A 27,053-nucleotide genomic window follows, 5' to 3' on the forward strand; every position below is an offset into this window, starting at 1 on the left:
CCTCCACAGTTCACCTGTTTTTATTGGATTATTTATTTAAAGATTTTGAGACACTGCACTATTTATTTGGACACTGCTTTTGATTTTGTTGTTTTTAATAAAAGCACTTTGCACTTTTTGCATCATCCCCTTGCTTCATTTTTGTGCCTCACTGCCTAGCTCATCGGTGACATTACTGATGGTGTAGGGTTCAAGGGCTTCCAGAAGGAAGATGGGAGAATGGAGTAGAACCCGCATCATCACAGACTCACTGATTGCTATAATGGATAAAATGAAAACCTTCAGCCACACAGGTCCTCCATGATGAATTTACGAACAAGTGGTGTAGTAGACCTTTTCCATGCATGCATATCATCCATCCATCCATTATCCAAACCGCTATATCCTAACTACAGTGTCACGGGGGTCTGCTGGAGCCAATCCCAGCCAACACAGGGCACAAGGCAGGAAACAAACCCCAGGCAGGGTGCCAGCCCACCGCAGGGCACACACACACACCCCCACACACGCACACACTAGGGACAATTTAGAATCGTCAATGCACCTAAACTGCATGTCTTTGGACTGTGGGAGGAAACCGGAGTACCCGGAGGAAACCCATGCAGACACAGGGAGAAGATGCAAACTCCACGCAGGGAGGATCCGGGAAGCAAACCCAGGTCTCCTAACTGCGAGGCAGCAGCACTACCCACTGCGCCACCGTGCCGCCCATGCATATCATGCTTAGATTAAATACCTTGTTTTTTATACCACACTGCCATTATATTTTACTATACATATACTGTATATACTTTTAAGTAAGTGTAGTAATATACACTCACTGGCCACTTTATTAGGTACACCTTCTAGTATCTGGTCAGACTCCCTTTTGCCTTCAGAACTGCAGTAAGTCTTCTTGGCATAGATTCAACAAGGTGCTAGAAAAGTTCTTCAGGGATTTTGGTCCATATTGACACGATAGCATCACGTAATTGCTGCAGATTTGTCGGCTGCACGTCTGTGATGTGAATCACCCTTTCCAAAACATCCCAAAGGTGCTCTGTTAGATCAAGATCTAGTGAGTGCAGAGGCCATTTGAGTAAAGTGAACTCATTGTCATGTTCAAGAAACTAGTTTGAGATGATTTGAGCTTTGTTGCATGGCATGTTATCCTGCTAGAAGTAGCCATCAGAAGATGGGTACATTGAGGTCATAAATTGATACACATGGTCAGCAACAATATTTAGGTAGACTGTGGAATTTAGACAATGCACTAGTGTCTTGTTTGGTTCCTGACTTGTGGCCATTTGGTCTCATTGGGAATGGGAAGGAGATGGCAGATTACAGCACAATTATGGTCAGATGAAATGTTCTGAAGCAAGCTGTAGCTAAACCTATGGACCTTACTTAGAGACTGATTTAAACCATTTAAAACTGGCAACTTGTTTTTGCTTTCTGTTTCTTGTGAGAAACATTGAATATCTTAGTTTTGTTTATTTTTGTGAAATACCTGCATACTTTGATGTACACTGTATTTTTTAAATTATTCACTTGCTTATAAGTTTTTAGATTTCCCAGTGATAAAGACCTGGGGCCTCATGTATAATGCCGTGCGAAGAATTCACACTATAACATGGCGTATGGTCAAAAGCAGAATCGTGCTTACGCACAAAAAAATCCAGATGCATAAATCTATGCAAATGCCAATTTCCACGTTCTTCCACTACATAAATCCCGGTCAGCGTGAAAGTAATGCTCGTGCACGCGCATGCTGTCCCACCCAGTCTCCTCCCAGAATTACGCCTCTTTGAATATGCAAATCAATATAAATAGCCCTTAAGCTCAGCGTTCTGTGAAAAGGCAATGGCAAAAGCACGGGGGGAAATAGAAGCATTTCAGCGAATACCAAGTGGAGGCAAGGAAAAACGTACAGTACTATTTGTTGGTTTAAACAACAAAAGGAAGTTAATCGAGTGACATAGAGTGTCGGAGAAACTCGAAAGCTCAAGTTCACAAAGTCGCACAGTGCCCGAAATAAAAAAGAAGTTGTCAGATGAAAAGGCGAGTCGTAGCCCACCGTCTGACTGTCATATGAAAGCTTATTAGGGTACAGAGAAAAAAAATAGACACACAGTGGGGAAAAAAGCATGAAATGTCAACTTTAATCTCTAAATTTCCACTTTAATTACGTAGTTTATTTTGTCATTAAAGTAGAACATCATAAACTTCAACTTAAAATCATTTAATTTAGTAGTTTCTCAAATCCCATCGTAACTAAAGTAACACGTTAAATGCTTTGTTTTGTATTTGATCATTTATGTGCTCTATGTGTGTGAATCACTACGTGCTTCTTAAACCGGTCTTCCCTTCCTCCGACAGGACACAGAATCCATTACATTCGTGATATTATAGCTTTCTGTATAATTAAAATACTGAGATGTATACCTGATATAATTTTCATGATGATAGGAGTTAAAGCATGTTATTAAACATGGGAACACGGTGGCACAGTGTTTGTTCATGCCTCATGCAGGATGCTTGCTGCGCCATGTGTGACCTTCGATGAAATAATTTATTGCAGCAGTACTGTCTCTTTCAAATGTACTAACCTCCAATTCCTGTCCTTACTTTTCTTTCTCCAAATACCCAGTCGCCACACAATTAGCTCTGTAATAGATGTTAAGTCATCTATAAGCTTAGAACGCCGATTCTTCAAAACGTTTAAGGAATATTGAAATATCTTCGTGGTACATGTTAAATTATTCTATCCATCCAGTGTCACGCCAGTCCCAGCAAGAATACAGCGCGAGGCAGGAACAATTCTTGCTCCTTGCTAGCACTGCAACACCGTGTCCTCACATGTTTGTTTATTAACAATATAGATTATTTAAATTAAGTTAAAGTTTTATCTGTATAATATAATAAACATATTTTGCTGCATTTCATCTTAAAAATGATATCATCATCATATGTAAATACGCGCTTTATAAAGTGGCTCAGGTTGTGCAATATTATAACTGTATCGCAAGTTTACAGTGAGGTAATTGTACTTATAAGTACAAACAGCTCTACAAGGAGCACTTGATGGACTGATTGAGTGCGTTTATAGTTCTTGGGATGAAACTGCTTCTGAACCGCAAGGAAAGGCTCTGAAGCGTTGTATGAGAGCAGTTCAATAGACAGCATGGCTGAGGCAGCGTGTGCTTGATGCTGTATACCAATAATTCTCTTTCCGATCAGCTGCTGTACAACTGTGATTCCCCATTCAGATAAAGTGATATAAATACTCCGAGTGGTGCAGTGAGAGTAATATGGAAAAAGATGATCTGCTGTGGCAACCCCTAACGGGAGCAGCTGAAAGGAGGAGAAGGAGGTGCAGTGAGAGTAACAACGCTAAAGCAACTGTTGTTACAGGTTAATTACAATCAGATGCATTAAACAAATAAACTGTATGCTGTTAATTTCAGTGTATTTATAAAGCCGCGTCAGGGATGTGGATCTAAAAAAGAAAGGGAAACCACACTGGAACACTAGCACTGCTTTGACGCTGGGTGCCGCCAGTCTGCAAAACAGCGGAGAACTTGCGTATGCCAGGTTATGAGCTACCGTGGAAATGTGTTTGGCTTTACGCCAAGTTTAAGTTTTATACATCACAATTTGAACGTGGAAACGTTCGTACGCAACATTTTTGTGTGTACGCACCATTTATACATGACGCCCCTGGTGATTCTTATGTAGGATGCATTATTTGCTGTACCTGTAGCTGCTTATAGTTAATTGGCTGATGATTTCTAAACCACAGCAAAAGCTAAACAGTGAAGTAAATAAGGAAGTCAAATTAAAGAAAATGAGGTAATGGCTTATTTTGCCTGTTGATCTTAATACATTTTAAGCTGAATTTTCTTGAACAATTAAACACTAAGTGATGTGCGTTCCTCACTCCACAGGCAACACAAAATCAAATTAATGAAAAAAATAAAAAGCAGATAGAAGTGTTCTCTTATTCAAAGTGTGAATGAAAATGAAATGATAAGGGTGTATTTGAAGACCAGGACTGGACAGGAATACAGTATGAATGCTTAAAAACACTATAGTCAGGCATTTTTGGTTCAAATAAATAGGCAAACTGCCGCAGACTGGTCGACCTTCTTTGTTTCAATATCAGCAGGGAGGCTCTAATGAAAGAGAGCAAGTAACTCAAAGCTGCAAAATGCTTACTGTATATTATTAGCTGCCCAGACGTAGTGACTCTTTGAACAGCTGTGGTTACCCACCCTTTATACACACAAGGCTGCAGATTTATATATCCCTGCCAAAATTTGGGTGACCATCTACAGTTTTGTCAGTTTTACTATATCATTCCCCTGATAAATTATAGTGATCAACTTTCTCTTTAGCAATGCTAAATAGCATAGCTAGTTTTGTATACTCAGCACTGACTACCCCAGCTCGTAATATTATTTCCTTTTTGCACCATAGACTCTGACTACAAATGATATTTTAATAGAATTTTTGAGTAAATGAATCATTGATACATTGAATTAAATTTAAATGAAAATATTTATTCTTACACAGCAATCACAGCAAATCAAATCTTATTGTTTAATTGTTCTTTCCACACTAGTATTTTTCCCCATACTTGTTAGTGTATGTTTGCCTGTCCAAATGTGAGTCATCAGATTACATGGACATAGATTAAATTTAAGTAAATGTGTAAAGCATTATGTGTAGGAAGTGAATATGTTAGAACACACAGTGGGAAATATGAAACTTCAACATACAACTTATGAGAAGGATGTAGGAGTTGTAGTGGACTCATCACTGTCTACATCCAAACAGTGTACAGAAGCCATTAAGATGGCTACTAGGATGTTAGGTTTGGAGTACAAGTCAGGGGAGTGTATGCTTAAGCTTTATTACACACTAGTCAGGCTTCATCTGAAGTACTCTCTATAATTTTGGTCTTCATATTGCAAAAAGACATAGCAGCACAAGAGAAAGTCTAGAAGAGCAGAGGAGAGCAATTCGGCCAATTCCAGGACTGAGGGGTATGAACTATGACAAGAGACAGAAGGAGTTGAACCTTTTCTGTTTAATCAAACAGAGGTTAAGAATTGACATAATTGTCAATTAACAGTGTAAAGGGAATTAGTACAGTGGATTCCAATTGTTATTTTAAATTGTTTTTCAGCAAGAACACAAGGACAGAGGTTGAAACTTGTTAAAAGTAGATTTTGCACAAACTTTAGAAAGTACTTATGAACAATGACAACCACAAATCCATCCATCCATCCATCCATCCATTTTCCAACCCGCTGAATCCAAACACAGGGTCACGGGGACCACAAATACACAGTATTTATTACAAAGTGCTGTGGTAGACAGTGGCACTTTAGGAACCTTCAGATTTTCTCTAAATGTTATTTTATAGGATCTAGAGAAATAGGATTGGCAGTTGAGTTGGGCTGAATATCCTGTTGTCATCAAACTTGTTCTAGTGTTCTAATGTAATATTGGGAATGTTAACAAAAATGTTAACTATATGTTAACATTTTTTTCTGCTCTTCATGGTTCATTTTTCTAGAAATGAGGCTGCCCAGACCTAGATCTTTGTAATATTCAGTAAAAAGTAAAAAGATTACTGAATATTACTGTTGATGTCCGACTAATAGCTGTCCCCCACGCTGCTTGTGCTTTTTAAATTCTTCTATTATATCTGATTTTAAAACCATTTTCTCTAGTCTTTATGTGCATGACCAAAATAATGGTATCAATGATTCTGTTGTAAAATTTAATTCTTCCTGTAAAACGATTTTAGACTCAATTGCTCCGCCCAAGATACGCAGTAATAAGGGTAGACCTGTTCCCTGGCTAAATAAAAATACACGATCACTGCGCCGCGCCTGTCGAACTGCTGAACAGCGTTGGAAAAAAGATGTACTGATGGTCTCTTTTCAATTTCCAGGCTGAAGTTAAGATAACGAAACAAAACTTCTTTGCCGATTTAGTATCCTGTCACTCAAAGAATCCTAGGGTCTTATTTAATTCAATTAATGCGGCCATTCACCCCCACTCTGCGATGGGATCAAATAGCATTGTTCATTCATGTGTCCAGTTTCTATCATTCTTTGTCAGCAAAATCGATACTATCCGCCGTGGCATTGTTCAAATGGGCTATGAACTTTCTACTATTAATCATGACATTGTCTTAGAATCCTTTGATCTAGTCTCACTTTCACAGCTAAAAAGATCTATTGACACCCTTAAACCAGCCCCCAGTCCTCTGGATATTGTACCACCACGTCTCTTAGTGGAAGCTTTTGATGTGTTGGGCCCACCCTTACTAGCCATCATCAATGATTCTATTAGTTCGGGAGTTGTGCCCTCATTTTTTAAACATGCTGCAGTCCGTCCCCGTCTAAAAAAAGGCAGAATTAGATCCTGGAATTTTAGCCAATTTTCATCCAATTTCCCAACTGCTATTTCTGGCTAAAATTCTAGAAAGAATTATTTATAATCAATTGGTTGATCACCTTAACTCCAATAATTTATTTGAGATCTACCAATCTGGCTTTAGGCATTATCATAGTGTTGAAACGGCACTCCTGAAAGTGTTCAACGACATCTCTCTTATTACTGACTCAGATGGTGCGGCAGTCCTTCTCCTCCTTGACCTGTCCGCTGCCTTTGACACTATTGACCATGAGATATTGCTGTTGCGGCTTGAACATCTTGTTGGGCTTAAAGGGGATGCTCTTAACTGGTTCAGGTCATATTTAACTGGTAGACACTTTTCAGTGACTTTTAATTCCTCTTCTTCATCTACTGCTCCTCTTAAATATGGTGTTCCTCAGGGATCCATTTTGGGTCCTATTTTATTCTCCATATACCTTCACCCTATTGGAGCGATTTTTAGGAAACTTAACATTTCTTTTCACTGCTATGCTGATGATACTCAGGTTTATATTCCTGTCTGCAACTCTACAACAAATCAACTCCACAACTGCCTGTCTGAACTAAGATCCTGGATAGATAATAATTTTCTTGATCTAAATCAAAATAAAATGGAGGTGCTTATAGTGGGTCCATCAGCTAAAGCCCAAATTGGTCTTGGACTTCTCAGCTCTTTCTCTGTCTTTTCCAAACCTCAAGTCCGCAATCTTGGTGTTACCTTTGATAGTAACCTCTCTTTGGAGAAACAAGTAAATTCTGTAGTCAAGAGTTGCTTTTTCCAACTTCATCTATTAGGTAAGATAAAGCCTTTTTTATCTTCTAGGGATCTTGAGATAGCTACTCATGCGTTTATTTTTTCTCGCCTTGATTAGTGCAACTCACTGTATTCTGGGATTAATAAATCCCTGATACACAGGTTACAGTTGGTCCAAAATGCTGCTGCTCGCTTTCTGGTTGGGGCAAGAAAGTATGACTCTGTTTCTCCTATTTTAGCTTCTTTACACTGGCTGCCTGTCAGTTTTCGAATAGATTTTAAAATCTTGCTGCTAGTTTTTAAATCTTTACATGGGCTTGCTCCTGCCTATTTATCTGAACTGTGTGTTTTACATCAGCCATCTAGAGTGCTTAGATCTTCGTGTCAGCTGTCTCTGGTTGTCCCTCGTACCAAGTGTAAAATCAAGGGGGACAGGGCTTTTGCAGCTGCTGCACCTCGCCTGTGGAACTCTTTACCTCATCATATAAAGGAGTCGTCTACAATTGAACTGTTCAAAACAAGACTAAAGACTCATTTCTATTCACTTGCATTCCGTGACCTTCAGTAATACTGATGGTTTCCTCTTTGTGATTATATAACATTACTTCTATTTTTTATGTATATAACATTACTTCTATTTATTATGTATTTTATTTTATGTTCATATATTTTAATTCTGTGTATGTTTTATGTTAATTTGTTTTGTTTTTCTTTTATTCTATTATTGTAAAGCACTTTGGCCACAGCATTACTATGTTGTTTTAAATGTGCTATATAAATAAATTGACATTGACATTGGATCTGAATGAATTAAACATTTACAAAAATTCAGTCCATCCATTCATTATTACATTTTTCAGCCTATTCAGTCATCTACTGACTCAAGGCAGAAATCCATGGTGCCACTTCATTCCATTTGGCACACAGTCACTCATAAGGGTCCAGTTTAAAGTGTCCAGTTAGCATAACATGCATAACAGGAGGACTGGACTAAACAGAGAAAAAACACTGCCGTCATGGGCAGAATGTGCAAATTCCATCCAGCTAATAACATTGCCAAGATTCAAAGTGGAGCAGTGTGGCAGCAACACTAACTACTAATTCTTTATTCAGAATTAAGAATTAAATATATTTCCTGATTTAATAATGAAATTTTCATCACTGTGACTTTACATAATTGTAATTTTGATCCATTATTGTTTTAATTTGTTTCATTGTTTTTGGGGAAGGAAAAAGCAGAATTTGATTAATTAAATTGGCTCTTCAGAATATAAATGAGTGGAAATTGGAATTGAGGAATATCAGATGTTTTGAATTACTGAATAAGTGAATTTTGATTTATGTCAGCTGCCCTCATAAATCCATCTTTGAAATTTTTGTTTTAGAAGCCTGGTCACATTAGCATTCTGTGTATCTTGCTCTTTCCTCTTTCTTTTAAAGTCTGTTAAATAGTTAGAAATTCTTCCTTCTATGTGCATGTGCATGGTCATAAATACAGAATGTGTGGCACATCTATAGCTACATTAAGGCTATAAAGTTTTTAATACATCTACCAATCAGAATTTAACCTTATGTTTATAGTGTGTAACGTGAGGAAATTTGATATTTATGCCCACAATGCTATATGCGTTCATGCCTTCATTGCGCCTAGCTGTTGCTGGAGAATGAAATATATAAAAGTTGTTTTCTACATTTGCTAATGGCAAGATTCCTCGCAGATACAATTTGCTAAAATCAAAGTACACTTCCCTTATTTATTCTTTCTTACGCTAATCAACCATCTCAATTGCCAGTTCTATCCTTCTTTTCCCAAATTAAGAAGGGGTTGTTGGGTGTTGGGGCTGGTGACTGGGAAGATGCCTTGCAAACGTACCCCCCCATTATAATACATCCATTTGTGCATTTTCAAACCAGCTTGATCCAGTCCAGTGTTCCAGGAGGTGGAGTCTGCCCTAGCAACATCAGGTGCAAGGCAGTAATTAACTATAGATAGAGCACCAGTTTGTCACAGTATATTATAATAATATTTACTAACACACAGTAGTCAGAGTCTGAGATGTTAGGAGTGGAATGTGGAACTCCCAAATCATTGTGCTTATAGTTACTCTGAGAAAAATATGAGGAGGTGTGTTTAAATGTTATTAACTAAAACAACCTCTAATTTGGAAACAGGGGGAGCTGGTTTTGTCAGCAAAAGGTATAAAGCAGGAAACAACTCTGGACAAGATGCCAGTTCATTGCAGGGCCTTTCCACTCATACCTTCACTGCACAGGGCTAGTAAGTCATTTCAGTTAACTTAATGCACAAGTCTTTGGGGGTGAAGAATAAGTGGCATATCCAGAGGAAAAAAAATGTAGATATGAAGAAAACATGCAGACAACTTGGTACAGGATTCAAACCCAGAATGTTTGATCCTTGAGGTAGTACACCACCATGCTCACTTGTGCTTTCTTCTTCTACAGCCTCTAATAAATCTTATTTTACATTGTGTATTAGGGCTTTACTTCCTTAAACAGTAAAATTTGCAAAGTTAAAAAAATTGTACCATCCTCTAGATGCTATTCATTCATTTTCGCCAGTACCTGAGAAATGTTTGTGTGCTGCTCTGTTTGCACTTTATAAACATGTTTTTTTCACCCTCTTGTTTTTAGATGCCCATTGTGGAAAAAATTAGGACAATTGCTCAGAAAATTTATGGTGCAAAGGATATTGAACTTTCTCCTGAAGCTCAGGCTAAATTGGACTGGTACAACAAACAGGTATAACTATATGCAGTTATCTGTCACTTCAGAATTAACAATGTAGTGGTCAATGTTTACATGTGAAATATTATGCAAAATGTAAGGTTTCATAATCTTTCTGATTAAATATCAAAAGCAACCTATTTCAGATATTACATTATAAATAAAGTTATAGTGACAAAAGATCTATAATCCAAACTCATTTTTATATAAAGAACAATCTGCAATAAGTGCTAAATAAATTAAACTAACATATTATGGCTTATTAAGGCAGCTCCCATAATATGATTTAGACGGAAATAATAGAGCTTTAGGATATGTACAAATAGTGAATAAACTTGATTTATAGTGACCTGCATCCTTAAAACCTGTCTTTTTATTATTATTAAAATAAACAAAACTCACAAAGTGTTTTCCACCCTTTCTTGTTCTAAGGGATTTGGAGAATTGCCAGTTTGTATGGCCAAAACCCACCTCTCTCTGTCTCATCAGCCAGACAAAAAAGGTGTTCCCACTGGCTTCATCCTTCCCATTCGGACAGTTCGTGCAAGTATAGGTGCTGGCTTCATCTATCCTTTAGTAGGAACGGTAAGTTGTGATATGGATAAATCTTGTTTGGAAACAGGCTACTTGCTGTCTGCAATCCCTAATTGTTTTAAACAAGTCGGAAAATAGGTAGATGTTTGACAAATTTCTTATGGATTACAGACCTCAGTAAGTAATGATGCTGCACAAGTTTTCTTTTTCAAGGGGTAAAGTAGTAGTTGCCCAAATGTTGATTCTAAATGTAAATTGATCATTTCTGGATTAAATTGTGTGAAGCATTATTATACATTTATTCAATTTGTCTTATTTCTGTACAACAAATAAACCCCCCTCCCCAAACCAAGTGTTACAGGAGTTGTAGGACAACTAGAGGAAGCTAGTTGATTACAGGGCACTTTTGCAATGTCATGATTTAGTGTGACTGATTAACTTGACTTCATGTCTTTGGACTATGGGAGAATACTGGTAAGCTCTAGGGAGAATAAAGGAGTCTCACACTTACTGCCATGAAGTAACAATAAAATAACATTCTCAAACCCATTAATCTAATTATGGGTCGTGCCAGTCCAGACCCAAAGTAGAAACAGACCCTAGATATGGTGTTGGTCCATTGCACTAAAAATATAATAGTATAAATTAAAATAAAAAAATTCGAGCTAGTCCAATATACAATAAAATACTAAAATGAATAAGAACAACAGTGTAGTTTAATTTTGGGCTAATCAACCATTTCCCAAAATCATTTACTGTATGCATGACTATTTCTGTAATGCAATATATTTAATACATTGGTCATGTTTACTGGAATAAAAATGTGTTATGACAATTTATTTTGAGCATCTGTTTAAACAACTACTGCAATCTCAGCATATGTTTCACATTTTGGTAACAACAAAAAATATTACACATAAAAAATCATTTTGCAAGATTTTGTCAATGGTAGATGGTTAAGTTAGGCAGCAACATTTTGCACATTGAAATGGAAATTCAATCAATAGCATTTTAGAATAAGCATTTAAATTGAGTGAGTGGATTCTCTTCCCTTATTTTTTTTATTTTTAATTATTTCTTAATAATATAAACACACGTCATATCAATATTGCTGCTACTTCTTTCTCTTGTTTTTGCACAACGTCTTGTCTTGTTTGTGTTTTAATTTTAAATTTAAGTTTTAATTCTATTTTTAATTTATTATTTGCACGTCATGTTGTTACACTGGACCCTGAGCTTCACAATTTCGTCTATCTGTATACTTGTATATGGCTGAGATGACAATAAAGTTCACTTTGACTTTGACTATAAAATTTGACCTGCCTATATGGAATGTTATTTGCTTTTAATAAATTCAATAAAATGTTTTAAAAAAGAAAAAAAAAGAAATGGAAATTGTTCTTAAGGAGGAACTTTAGAGCTTAGTAGTATTTTAGTCTGTTGCTCTAAAAAGCGTACTATACCTGTTGAGACTGAAGAGTACATTTTAAAGATGTCCCAGGAGAAGGCTATGAGTTGAGAGTAGGGCACTTTCTATTTAAAAGCAATTGCAAAAAGTAAGAGGAAGCATCAGCCAAAGCTATTAGTTACAAAAATGAATCAACCACATCGAAGTAAATTAATGTAGACTTTGATAGCAAGAGCATGTCATATGTAGTGGTAAGTGAATATTTTAGATTACAGCAATGTGATCTAAAAGAAACCTAAGCAAAATGCTAGTTTAATAATGGACAGAAGGTCTGAGTTTTCTAGTGAGCTGCACAGTGTACAAAGAAAGATGAAGAAAACAGCAAAAGCAGGACAGGATGATAGTGGCATGAATGGCTTCAAAAATTCCTACAGGAATATTATGATTGATAGGAGGATGAGTGAGTTGGATAGTGATGTACACATTAATGCTGAGGCAAAAGGAGGATAAAATGGTGAAGGAAACACAGCAGCTTTACCGCATTTGTAACCATGAGTCTTAAGCATTGAACAAGCCCTGAAGTAAATCTTACAAAGATAAAACAGTAGGTGGCAGCTAAATGTCTGCTTCAGTATTCATTATGTAAGCTGGACCAGTGGCAGGGGAGACAGATTTCGACAGTGAATTTTCAAACAAAGGATGGCAGTCTATTCATATTCTGTTGCTTTTTAACCAAAGTTAAAAGGCAAATTACAACTAAAGAATTAATACAAAAATAGAAAGCTGGTATGGATGCAAAGGAAAAAGAAAAGTAAAAGTTGGAAGAGCATATAGGGTGACAGGAAGTTTTCTTAAATCGTTTGTAAGAACCTCTTTTCAGTTATTAGTCTTCATTATACATTCCTTGTAGCATACTGTGTTATTTTTTGCCCTCATACCATCTTTGTACACTGCTCCATGAACCCTTGTTTCTTGTAGTTTGATAACTAGCCTGTCAACGTGGTACCATTTCAAAAGCTTTTTGAAAATAGAGGCGTATAATATTGGATTATTCACATCAAATATTTTTGATTGTTCCTCATAAACCTCCAGTCATTACAGGAACACAGTTTTCTTTGTCCTAAACCAATGTTTACTCTCCAGTAATACACCTGTATTGGATAGTTGTTCCTTTGTCTTGAATTTTATAAATGTTAGACATAATTTGCCAGTACTGCACTGGCCAATATTTACCATCACTGTATTTTTTAGATGAGTTTGCGTAACATGCAAAAGGTACCAATTATCGTCACAGTGTCTGTTTGTCCACATGAAATGACTCCTAGTTGACCAATTTTGAGTAAATTTGGTTATTCTTCAAAGACATGTCTCAGGAAAGTTCAATTTTCTTTGAGCTATCTCAGATACAGTATGCCAGTAACATTTTGGAAATAAAAAAAAAACTCCCTTTTAAAACACACTGATGACTTTTCAAGCATGTCTGTGTTAATACAGACAAGTATTCCATGCAGCCTCAACTACAGACTATTTTCTAAGTACAAATGTACTTAGTGACATGTTATTTCCCTTGTAATAATAATTATGTATCTATTTTGTATCTTTTCCTTGTTTTACATGTTAGATAGCCACTCCTGAAGGCAAATCAGAACCGCAGTAAATTTTAATGTCATCAAAGACACGGCGGCATCAACTGCTTACTCAAACCTGTTTGTCAAAGTCCTAGAAATTAATGAAAAAGGAAAGGGCCTTGCTAAGCATAGCTCAGTAACTCATTATGCATGTAGTGCATAGGAATGTAGGAAGTTACATTACATTACTCTCAAAACAATCTCATGCCTGCATTATCAACAGATAATGATTTAAAACTTCCCTCAAGCTGTAAGGTATCGGCAAAGTGCCACAATGACTTGCTATACATTCTGGTTTGCTGCAGTCAACAGTTTTAGTTAGGAGACTTCAACATAAATTTTAACTGCCCCTTGGGTACTGCTTTAAAAAAATGTATGTTTAAGAAGTGTGAACTACAATTAGCCATACACCCTCCATAACTAACAACCATAAACAGTACATTAACTGATATAATTTTTGCATCACTTGACTTAGAATGTGGTGTCTATGACAGATATTTCAGCAAACACAAGACTATTTGGACTTGAAGTTTAACTACATAATATTGTAAAATTCTGTTAACTTTTATTTTGTGTACTCTACTAATGCAGGTAATTGCATTCTATTATGAATATTATTATTGAATATGACATGACATTTCTGTCTTTGATTAAGTACATACACAAACATTTAAAATGCTCCAACTTTTAAAACAGTTAACAAAGTCCTAGAATGCTTTAAATATTATGTTTTGTGTATATTTTCTTAATTGTTTATATACTTGGAGAAGGTTGTCAATAGTGAGTCACTTTCTAGGTGGCATGGTGGTAGCACAGCTGCCTCACACCAAAGAGACGGGTTCACATCTCAGGTTTTCCGGCGTGGAGTTTGCAGGTTACTCCAGTTTCCTCCCATAGTCCAGAGACTTGCAGGAAAATATTAGACATGTTAGGTGAAGTGCCAATCTTAAATTGCTATGCTTGCTATGACCCTGCTCTGGATAAGTTGGTTTAGAATATGGATGGATGAATCAAATACATTTTTACTGTTTATGCATCCTGTTGATTGCTAATGAAAATGTCAGTGAAACAAATTCCAGTAAGTATCATCTATAGTGTTGGCAGAAAAAGATTGTTTTACTTACTTTTAAGTTACTTAGGACCAAAATTTACCTGAAGACAGAACTTGGAACAAAGATGGGAAGCAGAGTGATCAGGCTGATATGTTGCGTCTCACTGATAAAAAGACAACAGAAAGGAAAATTTTGAGAGAGAAAGAATAAGGATGAGGTGGGCAAACAGAGTGAGGTAGTTTAGGCAAGTGGATTAATGAGGAATTGCATTATGATGAAGGTAGAAGATATGAGATAAAAGATTACGGTCAAAGAAGACTTGAATACAAAATTTTTATTTTGTATCTTGTACCATTCCTACTGAAGGTCATTACAAAGATCTTCTATTAAGAAAACAAAAATAAAGTGGTCTTTCTGATATTGAAAACTGAAGTGAAAAAAGGAGAGAGTACAGTGTATTCTGAAGTTTGGATATTTTGAAATCATTTGGTAATTGAGGGTAGTTAAAACTGCACTGGGTGGTGCTGCCACAGCAACAAAGTGATTTTTATTGTGAGAATAATTGAGCATGGACAGCTCTGCTCCTCAAACCCCATGTTGAAACACTAAAACTTCCATTCAAGACATCTACTTCATCACAGGGAAGGGGAATAAAATAAACACAAAATACATAATTTATAAATAGCTATCATTACTACTGAACCACCCCAAAATTGCTGGATAAGTAATAACTGTAGTGTTAGAGATTTATGCTTCGTTCTGATTCATGTCTTTGAATAAATCTATGTAACATTAAAGATTACTAGTCACTTTTATCACCAGTTCATGCTCCCTACCTGCAGTATGAACAAATATTCATAATTACAAGACAGCATATTCAGTTCTGCTTATGCCCTGTCTCCTCTTATTAATTCAAAGCCACAGTAGTAACGTTTAACATACAAGGAAAATGTGTGCCACCTTCAAGGCTCCCAAAGTCTTCTTCAGGGTCTAGAGCTTCTATATTAAATGTTATGGGGCATTCCCAATGCAAAGTGGAACCATGTCCCCAGTGGAAATTCTTCTTATGCCAGGCCCCTTTTTGTTAATCTTTCAGGCTCTGTTTTTGTTTCCTTACTCATTTTTGTTCATGGTTTCAGGTGGGGGCTGATCAGCATGTAACCTCAGGAACAACTGACCGAATGTGCTGTAAGCATTCTGTTGTTAAGTGTGGACTGTTTTGGTAAACAAATGCTTGTCATTATACGAAACAAATTGTAATCAATCAAGGGAATCTTTGAAGAAATTTAGAGAAGGTTCCTTTGATGATTAATGCAGTGATAATCATCTAAGTTGTACGTGATACTTTTCAAGATGTTTCCTAATGTTTACATTCCTTGAAAGCTGAAATGTTGCCTTAAATGGTAAGTGTCAATTTGAATGTTTACTACATGGCTCAACAAAGGAAATCAAATGAACTCCTTTCATTGTTTGTAGAGCAAAAGAAAATTTCTAGTTGTTAAACATTAGTTTCATAAAAGAAGTGAACCAGCAGGAGACATCTACAAGGTATTAATCATAATAATAATACATCCCACAGACCATTGCTTCTTTTTTTGTTTTTTTTTTGTCAAATCCCACACTGATTTCCTCCAACAAATGCAATCTAATGGCAAGCAAAACAATTCTTTTCTAGCTTTGACAAGTAGCCCAGTCCTTGAAGGAAATATTTCCTGCGGAAACCCGCCTTCTCAGCTTCTTAGTGTTCCTAAGACCTTGATAATTTTAATGCCTGGGAACTTCAGCAATAACTGTTGGCCATTAGAAACACTTTGGAGTTTTGGTAGAGCCTGTGCACATTTAGCTTCTAGTTGAACAATAATTTTTTTTCTCAGTATTTTCAATATTTTTTAATTGATCATTTACATCAAAACATTTATTTCACAACATTGTCTTGCATTTGGGATTGGATTATTTTTATATCCAGGTCTATAGCTGTAATGTTCACATCTGTACATAGCCCACAAGTATTATTAAACATGTTCAGATTGTCTGATGTTTCCGTCTAATCCTATGATATTTTACATCCATTCCAGACAGCTAAAGTACCATTCTTGGCAGAAAAGCAAGGAATACAAAACTTAAATCATTAAAACAACATTTTTGCACGTTGTACTGTTGACTGAGCCATCTGTTCTGAGCTCTGAATCTTATAGAAGCTGGTAACAGACCAGATGTGTATGTCAGGTTTGATTAGGAAAGAGCAAGGGTAACAGTCGCCTGCCAGAGCAAGTGCTTCCACTTACCATATATAGTTTTATTATTGTTGGCATCAATGAATGACCTCTTTTTGTCTCTTTAACAAGTGAAATTGCAAGACATTATTTGAGTCTATCAAGATAATAGAAATCAGTGTTGTTTACTAGTTATTCCTTTCTCTGACACTCTGACCACAAGGTCACTTTTCTGTCACTGGGAGGCTGGTGACGGCATTGCTTAATTGTGTGGGAGCATAGCAGGAAGTCAAGAAGCACATGAGCAGGAAAGAAATGACATCATGGGCTGGTAACATTGGTCTGCAGGAAGTTTTTACAGCTTTAATAGTGCAAGTCTGTTGTGGATCTCGTGGATTACGTGCTGTATGCTCTCATTACTTTCAAATTTACCTTGTTTCCCTCTCTTGTTGTTTTGCTCTGATGTTAACATCAGTAAATTACATGAATATGAGGACCAATTTTGATTAGTTTGTTTGCTACTGGTTCAGTTTATTATACTTCATTGGGCCACCAATAAAATTCTATAAAGAGAGTACTGTATATTATCCTCTTTTCTTTGAACAAGACCCAAAGTAGGCTGATTAATCAAGTACAATTTCTGAATTTTATTAGTTTTTCCCTGCCATACTATTGCTAGTTTAATATACCCTAGGAAACTGGGCAGAATACTAGTAGAAGTTCAAGTTCAAGGTCAAAAGTATTGTACATAGCCTAAAGCTGATGACACACTATATAACTTCTAATTAGAGGGGATGTCAGATTTAATAATTGCAATTTCTAGATCTCCTTGCCTTTAGGATGTCAGATAACATGACTAGGAATTGCAAGGGATGACAAATTAAAAGCCTCCATTTAGACTTTTAAACACAGTTACACATTTGAAAATGATTACAAGCTCACTGCATTCTGACAGCCAATAACATGCTGCCCTGACCGAACTGCTACCTGTGCAAAGGTTTTACAGGTTTGGCCAGGTCAGCCACAGTCTTGGCCCTTTTATTTTCCTTTTTCAATTCTTTCATGGTATGACTAACTCATGATATCATACAGATGAGTCACTGTTCTGTTGGTGCAGTCCAAAACACCCATGTTGATTTGGGACCGTATCCTGTACATTGTACTTCTGAGCCCATCACTGCTACTAAAGATTAAATCAAATCATTTTATTAATGTGAGTCGCAGACCGCTCTTACTGTAGTCATTGGGGATTTCTAACTATATGGCTGCCTGCCTCGAAAATGTGCTCTGACTGTTCCGGACTCACTATGTAAATGAGGTGTATGACTAAAACATTCTGGAAAAGTCATATAATGTGAAAGGGGATTTAAGAAGTTGATAACATGGCACAATGTATACATCAATAAAGTATATTTTAATAAAAGAAATATAAACACCAAAAATTAAATTAATCTTACAGTTTCCCAGTTTTTGTTGTAAACATATGTTATGGCCTGTTATTGTTTGTTTATACACAGAGTAAGGCACACATTCCTGAAATACAGTATAAATAACTCACAATAAGATGCTATGGCATAATAATGTTTTGTAATTTCACTTATCATTATATAGAAGCTTATTTAACATACATCCTTTGAAAATCCATTGCTTTTTCTGATTGGAACCCTAGTTTCCAAAGAAATTCATAATCAGATATTTTGCATCCTATGCTGTAACTTCTAAAAGCCTAATTTCCCCCTGAGGACAAATAAAGTTCTATCTAGAATACGTTGAGAAATTTCCAAAATGTGTTGTATTTGTTTTATGTATTTTTTGTTTTTGATTTAAAGTGGGTTTTCATCACAAAATGTATGGATAGCAAGTTGCATAGAAGTAGGGGCGCAATCAGCATTTTAAATTTTCTCACTGAGTATGCGATCAAATTCAGCTGTATGTTTTTCTCAAATATGTTGCACACATCACTGCCGAAAACTAACACGTTACCAGTACTATATCACATGTCTGGTTAGGTGATTTCTTTAAATACTGTAAGCAGCTAATGCATTCTCATCGGCCTTGATTAAATTTAGGTATAACTCCTTCCAGAGTTTAGCACACAAAAGAGCATGACATGAATATATGAAATTGAGGATAGTAAAATCAATATTTCATTTGAGGACAAGTTTTTATTTGCCCTTTAAATTTCAGTTTCTGACTATTGTGGCTTTAGGTGGGAAAAAAGGATTGTTTTGAAAACAGCAAAGAGAAAACGCACAAGAAGATGGACAAAGCTGAGGGTCACTGTTATAATTTTTGACACTGCCTAAAACTTTCAAAGTCAAAGGAATTGTGAGGCCCTGGCAGCTTTCACTGTGTGTAGTCATACTGAAAGTCAGGTTTGAGTGAGTTTTGAACTTTTGCTCCACAAATCCTTACCTGCCATTGTCCAAATTGTCGATTGCAGAAGTGCAGACACTTGACGCCAGATGCGAAAGCCCCACAGGGCCTCCTCCTTACAGAGTCAGTGCAACAAGATAACGAGTCATAAGTATAATTGCATTTCTTTCATATTTTGGAATTCTCGTGTGAAAACTGCTGATTTTTAAACAACAGCTCCACCAAACTAGTAGAAGGTCCTACTGAGCCACATAAATAACATTCAGTACAGGCTATTGTCATTAACACACTGTGGACAACACTACTCCATGCTCTGTGCTTCAGGGCTGTATTTCACTTGAAGTTACCTTTTAAAGGGTGTGAGTTTGCTAGCTTGTGGGCTGAAATATGTATAATCACAGTCTGGTAAAATTAATGTGAATGGTGATTAAGCAAAGGGCACTGATGTCAGTTTACAGCTAGAAAGTTATTGAACATATATAATGTGATGTACAGTATCTGAAGAGTGAACTGCAATGTACAATTAGCATCATCTAAGAAATCAGGATAAACATTTTTTGTCGAATAAGTAATAATAATAATACTGCATTTTATTTATAGGGCACTTTACATTAGCAGTAAATCTCAAAGTGCTACATAAAAAGTTTAAACAAAGGCAAAGCAAGATAAAAACAGAGATAAAACAACAATAATTACAGCATTCTTGTTAATAAGCTTTCCTAAATAGAAAAGTCTGTGGCTGTTTTTTAAAACAGCCCACAATCTGCTGTGTTCTTAGGCTCTCTGGTAAGGCATTCCAGAGCCGTGAAGCAGCAGCTGCAAAGGCTCGGTCACCCATCGTATAAAGTTTGGTCACAGGGAGTCGAGGGCGGTAGGTATTTGCAAAATGGAGGTTTCTTGCAATGGATTGTAGTGTAAGGAGTTCCTTGAGATATTGTGGAGCATTTCCATGGATACACTGGTGAGTAAACAAACAGAGTTTGTATTTGATACAGAGATGGTTAGGGAGCCAATGAAGTGACCGAAGGATTGGTGAAATGTGTTCATATTTCCGCACCCTCATCAGGATTCTTGCAGCACTATTTTGAATTAGTAGTAGCTTTTGAAGGCTCTTGTTGGGTATCCCGATGAGGAGTGCATTACAATAGTCCAGCCTGGATGAGACAAAGGCATGAACCAGCTTTTCAGCATCACAGAGGGAGAGGTAGGGACAGAGTTTGGCTGTGTTTCAGAGATGAAGGAATGCAATTTTACAAAGGTGATGGACATGTGTATCAAATGACAGATGGGGGTCTAACTTGACACCCAGATTTGTAACAGAAGGGGAGAGGGTAATGGTACGGTCAGAAAAGGAAATACAATTTACAGAGGAACAAAGTTGATGGGGGGTGCCAATTAAAAGAGCTTCAGTTTTGGTGCTGTTCAGCTTGAGGAAGTTCCTGGACATCCAGGCCTCAATCTCATCCAAGCAAGAGGAAAGAGTTGATGGAGGTGTAAGAGAAGTCGAATCCAGTCTCACATAGAGCTGAATGTCATCGGCATAGCAATGGAATGAAACTCCATGCTTGTGGATGATGTGACCCAGGAGTAGCATATAGATATTAAAGAGTGTCGGCCCAAGGACTGATCCTTGTGGGACCCCACAGGTGACAGTGTGGGTATGAGATTTAGCAACCCCCAAGGCCACATACTCAGCCCTATCTGTAAGATAGGACTTGAACCACTCCAAAGCAATGCCAGAAAGTCCAATTATATAGTGAAGATGATGAAGGAGAATATTATGATCTACCATATCAAATGCAGCTGTGAGGTCCAGGATGATAAGGAGTGATGGAGAGCCCTGGTCAACAGCCATCAGGAGGTCATTGGTGACTCTGACCAGGGCCGTCTCTGTACTGTGAGAAGTTCGGAAACCAGATTAAAATTTTTTAAACATATTGAACGTTTTGAGGTGATCCTGAAGCAGAACCAAAACAACCTTTTCCAAAACCGTAGACAAAAATGGAAGGTTGGAGATCGGACAATAGTTTGCTATCACTTTTTAAATTAGGTCTAATTTTTGCAGTTTTCAAGGCCAGTGGGACTAAGCCGCTCTGGAGAGAGTGATTAATGATATCAGTAATAAGAGGGCTTATATCTGATACGTTAGCTTTTACTAGAGGAGTAGGAAAAGGGTCCAGTGAACACGTTTAAGGCATCTTCCTCTGTATGATGCCCTCAACTTCTTTAACTGTGGTACAGAGGAACTGGGAAGGGCAGCCCATTGGCTTTGATGTAGAAACATCCAGCGATGGAGGGCTGGAGGCAGACAATGAGGAGCGGATGATGTCCACCTTAGAGATGAAATGTTCAATAAAATTATTGCACTGCTCCTCTGTGAAATTTTTACAGGCGTAGGTGTGAGGACTGAGTAAATGATTTATCACGGAAAGAAGTTGTTTGGATTTTCCAGGACTGTTGTTGATTAAATTTGAATAGTATTGAGATCCTGCACTGGTCAGTGCCCTGGAGTAGTTTTTTTGGTGTTCCCGATAAAATAATTTGTGGACCGTTAAACTAGTTGCAACAAAATGCTGCTCGAGGGCTCGCCCAACTGCTTTCATCTTTCGAAGCTCACTTATAAACCACAGGGCATATTTTACAAAAGTGACCACTCATGATTTAACTGGGGCATGGGTCTCAAGGATGTTGTGGAGCCCGTTGTTGTAATAATCGACTAATTCACTGACAGAAGAAAGGTGGGGAGCAATGGAGAAGATCTTAATGTCAGCATTTAAATCAGTCAAATTAATTTTTTTCAGGTTCCTGAAGCGGATACAGCGCTGTGGTTTAGAGTATAGTGAATTTGTGGGTAAATCCATTGAGACAATTTTGTGATCGGAAACACCCAAATCAAGTACTTGGAAGTCAGAGAGGAGGACTGGGTCAGTAATGACTAAATCGAGGGTATGGCCCTTGTTGTGAGTGGAGACAAGTTAGGACACCTAAACTGGGACTGATATACAGGACTGTCCTGGGAAATGTAGGATGTCTGGCACCGTATTCTTAGCATACCTGAGTGGAATATGCCACTATCTAAGCCAGTGATCCAGAATGATATATTGTAGAAAAGATAGATAGTATTAGTCTTGATGGCTTCTAATGTACCCATCATCTTTGTCAAACATTAAAGAAAGTAAGAGAGTTTCAGTAAGTTTAAATTGCATATTAACTACTGTTCTTCATTATTAATTTACTTGCTCTGCAGCAAGTATTTACTACCTTATAAATGAACACACAATTAATCTTCCTGATGGGAGTGTGTTTTATTATCCATCTATCCATTATCCAACCCGCTTTATCCTAACTACAAGGTCACGGGGGTCTGCTGGAGCCAATCCCAGCCAACACAGAGCGCAAGGCAGGAAACAAACCCTGGGCAGGGCACCAGCCCACCACAGGTGTTTTATTATCCTTCGTTAAAATTTGAACTTTTGTTAAATTTAGCTTGTAATTGACTCTTAAGAAGTTTGCATTTCATGACAATAAATCTGTAATTATCAGAACTGTAACTTAATGAACAACCTTTGTTCTGTGATTCTTCCCCCTTATGTTTATTTTTGGGTTGCAGATTTGGGTCAGTGTAGTGGCATGGTACTGTTATATTGAGCGTGATGCAATAAATTTGGTAGTTTTGTCCTGTGCAGACTCTTAATACAAAGGCACATTGTTTCCGCAGCACAATAAGGTTAGTTTCCTGCAAGAGTTTTATCCAAATTTAGCACTGAAGGCTATTATAAAGATGTTTTCATACACTAGCTGGCTAGGAGCTTATTGTGGTCCTCGTTAGAAGACTGAATAATTGCTGGTAGTGGTACTACTTTATTTTTGTGAGTCTACAATAGACGTTTTTATTATATACCATAGGTAGTCAGTTTGTTGCATGTATTAAATTTCCTAGTTCTTTTTCTTGGTTTTAAGCCTAATTTACTGCAAACAACATGAAAGATGAAGTACAGATATGTATAATTTGACATTTCTAATAGAGTCTAAATAGCTACTGAAATTTTTTGTCTTTTAATATACCATAAATTCAAAAGTTAACATCAAGTATATGTTCATCAAGAGTGCTTTTTGTTCATGTTGATCGAGAGCACTTTTTGTATTTTTTGTAATTACTTCTAATATGTGTTTCTTTTTTACAATCTCTCATTTTCTCCATGTTCTAAACTTTTATGCAGTTTCTGTATTTTGTTTGGCCCCTACATGAATATACTTTTATCCATTTCCTACCTAGCTTAATACAGTTGAGAAGGTTAACCTGGAACACACAAGGCAAGAACTTACCTTAAAAGAAAGGGTCTATTGCAAGGCACACACAGTCGCACATTCAAACCAGGACAAGTCTTACAAATCAGCCTAAACTGTATATCCCTGTGTGTCTTTGAAATGCCTGAGGAAGTGAGAATAGCCAAAAAAAAAAAAACAAACATGCAAACTGCACTCACAAGGACTGAGCTGGAATTTGAACTCAGGGCTATAGAGTTGTCAGGCAGCACTGCCAAACACTTCACTGTCATTCATCATTGGAGCAACATGAGCAAAATAATACAATATACAGTACTGAAGAACATGTAAACTAGACTTTCTCGACTCTTACTGGTGAGAAATCTAGCCTAGGATTCTAAAGCCTAAAGGCAGCAGTTCTTACCACCATGCTACCCTTCCATCATGCTACAGGAGTATTATCATTAGCATGATAATTTCCTGTTGTAGGAAGTAAAGGACTTGTGATGACTGTAAGGAAAGGTGGTGTAAAGGGGGCCATTATTGTCTTGTTGTTGTAGTCTTTTTTGGTTTAAACATTTAATGTTTCTGCTTTGCCACCGTACCACTGGAACGGCTGTGATTTAAAGAGAATGGTACAGTACAGCAGTGGTCAAGCAAAACACTGAGTCAGTGACATTTCTAAATACAAATGCAAAATGAAATTTATTATAACTTAATCGTACTGTATTTAATGATTTAATAATTTTTAAAACATCCAGAATTTTTTTAACGTAATCTTGTATCTAAAGGCATTGTGGTTTTTGTATAATAGTGACAGTGTAAGTTCTTATTTTTATCTTTATCATTAGGCTGAACTTTTTATATGTGTCAGAATTGAATTCGTCAACCAGATAGGTAGCACCATAGGTATCGTGGGGCCAAGTGACTTTATTCACCCAACGCTGGAAAGTGGTTACATCCCAGTGCAAACAAAATGGAAAGGCACAATACTGCAAGTGTTTGCTAGGGGTACTAAATGCAGTCTTTTTCTCTGGTGGATGCTGTTAAAGGAGTTTGCTAATATCCTTTTGTCATGTCTAGGGAAGTTAGAAAACGCACCTTTCCATGCCACTCAAATAGCAAAGGGTAGGTGCAAAAGTGTTGAAGTGCTTTTACTAAAATCAATCCAAAACATTGTTTAAATAAATAGTACAGTGCTTCAAAAAGATTGCAATAAATAAATAATCCATACAAACAGTGAAGATAAAGGTTAAAAACAATCCAATAAAATTGGGTTAAAATCACTAGGCAGGACATAGTACTTTAAAACCCCATGAACCTTGGTGCATTCTGTCCTTCTAATTTTAATCTCCAACGCTATCCTTTCCGTTTCTCCTCCTTCTGCCTTGCAGGCTTCTCTTATACTGGCTTGCCTAATTGGGAGCAGGTGTGACACTCTTCCAGCTCCGAGGCGTGAATGAGGTACTTGACTGACAGTCACATTGACATGTGTGTGCTCAATCAGTCAGACAACCCAACTGTCCTCAGAGTGAAACTCACTCACACACACCCACAACCGATTGGAGCCTGCACTTACCAAATCGTGATTATTTATTAAAAACTGGTCCTACACCTTGGACCACTTATCACACCATCATGACTGCTCTTGTTAAGCAAGAAAATTATTCTGCTGTCACCTGAGAGCTATAAACTCTTAACTGGCACTTCCATGAACCAAAAGCCACTAGTTCAAACTCTTTCTGTGTATTACATGTTTGCTTATGTTCTTGCCTATTCTTTTTGTCTTTAGTTTTAGAAACATTCATTTTCAGACTTTTTTTGTCATCTGGTCAGGTATCAGTTTTGCAGATTGACTCTACTTCTTGTGCCTCCTAATTCAGTAAATGATTGTTACATCGTAGTCCATTAGCAGGGAGTACTGCCAAGTGGTTGAGGAACTTGAATGTCAACAAAGAGACTAGTTCATTTTCCATTTTTGACACACATTATGACCCAGAACAGCTTAACTAATATGGGTATTCCATTCAATACAAACAACCATATTATAGTTCTCTGTTATTAAAAGCCTGGATATTGTGTTCAGAATCAAATTGTGTTGTATAAAATAAAATGTTGATGCCTCCTGTTGTTCAAGCCAATTTTCATCAGCATACATACTTTGCCAAGCTCCTCTTTGTTATCTACTGTTCCTTGGCAATGGTAATTATTGATTACAGCACACTCGCCTGTAGACTGCTCAGTCAGTCAGTCATTATCCAACCCGCTATATCCTAACACAGTTTCACGGGGGTCTGCTGGAGCCAATCCCTGCCAACACAGGGCGCAAGACAGGAACAAATCCCTGGGCAGTGCACATGCACACACATACCCACACACTAAGCACACACTAGGGACAATTTAGGATCGCCAATGCACCTAACCTGCATGTCTTTTGACTGTGGGAGGAAACCAGAGCACCCAGAAGACACGGGGAGAACATGTAAACTACCACTGCACCACCGTGCCGCCCTAGACTGCTTAATTATTAAATTATTTAAGTAATCTGTGCATGCAGCTAGTACATTAGTGCCTTTCCAATGTAGCTTATCTTGTCTATTCCAGACTTGTCCTATTACATCCTAAACTAAATTTGGTACCACATGTTCAGCCTTCTGATATCCATAGCCATGTCAGAATTACCTTTGTGACACGAGTACAACTGGAGGGCAGACTGTCTGGCCATTTTCACCTAATTTTTTTACTTAAATTTCTCTTTCAGAATTGGCAGTCATAATTTATTTTGACATATCTTGACCTGTGTGATGATAACTCACTTCACAAACATATTGTCACTGGTGCAAGCATGCATGTCACTGTCTTTCACAGCTTTATTCTTTTTGGGATGAGTCAAGTGCAGTTTTTTAAGTCATGCCTACCATGCAGGCATTTCAGCACCATCCACCTCCACAAGAGATTCAGAATTGTATAACTTAAGTCAGTGTTTTTAATAGTATAATTTCAAATTGATTTGAAAAAAATATTTACATTGATCTGCAGGACACAAATGTATGACAGCCCCAAAACCCCCCTAAACCCCAAGTCAAAACCAACCTCACGCATCATCATACACTTTTGCACTACACTTTTGCCTTCTACAAAATTATTTCCTGTTATAAAATTCAATAAAACTGAACTTAAAAATCCATTTCACTGAATGCTCCCTTGTTGTTTCATGCTATACTTTAAAATCTAAAGGACATTAAGTACCTTCAGCAAAGCAGCATTTCTTTTTGTAACATTTTCAACTTTCTCCAGCATATAGCATCTGCTTTAGCTAAGCATGACTCACTGTGCTCATCTTTGTACTACAGACATTTCTTTCAGAAGCCTCATATCCTAAATCTTATTTAGCATTTCTTTTATAACAATATTAGTACTTCTTCACACATTTGTATGTTCCAGATATTTTATATTGCCCTCTTGGTCTCTATCTTTTCCCATTTCCTGTATTTTTTATAAATTAAACTTTCAGAAACTCTCACCAGTTGCACAGTACTGAAAGCCTGTCTACCTTCATCTATTCATTCAAACACTCTACTCAAAATTAAAACTTATTCTTCTGTGCAAAATAAAAAGACTGTAAAAGTCTCTGCATGATTTCTT

General features: G+C 37.0%; 1 protein-coding gene across 1 annotated transcript in view; it reads left to right on the top strand.

Annotated features, from left to right (window-relative positions):
- The window catches only part of mthfd1l (methylenetetrahydrofolate dehydrogenase (NADP+ dependent) 1 like), a 372,644-nt gene that overhangs the window by 276,356 nt on the left and 69,235 nt on the right, over positions 1-27,053 (top strand). The window contains exons 25-26 of the mRNA XM_028797690.2: positions 9,839-9,946; positions 10,364-10,516. Of these exons, the coding sequence (XP_028653523.1) occupies positions 9,839-9,946; positions 10,364-10,516 (261 nt within the window). The remainder of the gene's footprint in view (positions 1-9,838; positions 9,947-10,363; positions 10,517-27,053) is intronic.

This window comes from Erpetoichthys calabaricus, chromosome 3 (assembly GCF_900747795.2).
Source record: "Erpetoichthys calabaricus chromosome 3, fErpCal1.3, whole genome shotgun sequence".
Lineage (NCBI taxonomy): Eukaryota > Metazoa > Chordata > Cladistia > Polypteriformes > Polypteridae > Erpetoichthys > Erpetoichthys calabaricus.